Source organism: Antrostomus carolinensis, unplaced genomic scaffold, assembly GCF_000700745.2.
Source record: "Antrostomus carolinensis isolate BGI_N321 unplaced genomic scaffold, ASM70074v2 scaffold43339, whole genome shotgun sequence".
Lineage (NCBI taxonomy): Eukaryota > Metazoa > Chordata > Aves > Caprimulgiformes > Caprimulgidae > Antrostomus > Antrostomus carolinensis.
The window spans coordinates 822-1,985 of record NW_010341372.1 but is presented as its reverse complement, the minus strand read 5'-3'; the positions used below and the strand labels follow the sequence as shown (position 1 = coordinate 1,985).

The following is a 1,164-nucleotide window of genomic DNA, read 5'->3' as shown; positions in this document are numbered from 1 at the left end:
AGGGAGCAGAGGGGCTCGTCCACGTCGGCACAGGGCACAGGGGCTGCGGCATCACTGCCTGGGGATGCACCAGCAAACTGGGGCTGGATGCATCCTTAGTGTGTGCCCAGGGACACAACCTGTCCTGGGCTGGGGAGGGAAAGGGTTGACAGGGACCAGTGTGGGCAGCGACAGGCAGCAGCCCCGGTGCCTTCGGGCTCACTGGCGATCACTCACTGCCCACAGTGCTCCGGCATGGCCAGGGAACAGGAACACATCCAGGTGCAGATGCTGCTGCTCGCTGCCTGGCACACTCACTTCAGCCACAGACATTTTAACTCCTACAGCCTCCCCCCGAACACGAGCTGCTAAACGTCAGCCTGGCAGTGAGCCAGTGCTGTGTTTATCCCGAGCACTTTCTAAAAGACCTTCTGTCCTTATGTGAAGATGTCGAGACCTGGGGATGCCAGTGCTTCCCTTGGGAGCTCCTCCTACAGCCTGGTTGCCCTCACAGGGAAAGACACATGTGATTGCTCTAAATTAATCTTATCTGGGGTCAGATTCTTGCCTGTGCACTGCTATGAACAGATGTCATTTAGCAACTTCTCAAGGGATTTTCAGAGCCAAAAACTCTGCACGTTTGCTGTTTAACCCCTTCCCTGCAGCCTGGCTCGGGCTGGCTGGGCGGCAGCAGCCCTGGCTCTGCGGGGAGGCAGGAGCAGTTGGGGACATGGTGGCAGGGATGGACGAGGGGTGGGGGCCACACATACCCCAGCCCCAGCACCTACCTGCCCCAGCTGATGGACCTCTCCATGGGGCTGCTGGTGGGCAGGTGCTCCCCAGCAAAGCTGGTGACCTGGATCCGGTAGCTGCGCTGGTGCCCCCACTTGTTGGGCTTGGGGCTGGTGAAGGAGAGGTAGCGGGGCATGGGGGTGTTGAGTGGGAAGGCCGCTTCGTCCTCCCTCTCCAGCCGCTCCCTGCGGAGGTACGGCCTCTCGATGGTGTTCTGCATGCTCCAGGGGTCTTCCACGAGCTCATACCCCATGTCCTGGGTCTCCAGAGAGTTCAGCTGCCCTGTGAAGCAGAGGGGAAAATCCTCTTGAGCTCCATGCCCTGAGCAGAGCTGCAGCCTACAGCAAACCACGGCCACACACAAAGTCACCCAGACCTACCATCAACATCCAG

The 1,164-nt window shown here is 60.0% G+C and overlaps 1 protein-coding gene across 1 annotated transcript in view; it reads right to left on the bottom strand.

Annotated features, from left to right (window-relative positions):
* Positions 1-767: 767 nt before the first annotated feature.
* Positions 768-1,164, bottom strand: part of LOC104531548 (membrane primary amine oxidase-like) — a gene marked incomplete at both ends in the record, with an annotated part of 1,215 nt that continues 818 nt past the window's right edge. The window contains 1 exon segment of the mRNA XM_029087093.1: positions 768-1,053. Coding sequence (XP_028942926.1) covers positions 768-1,053 — 286 coding nt within the window.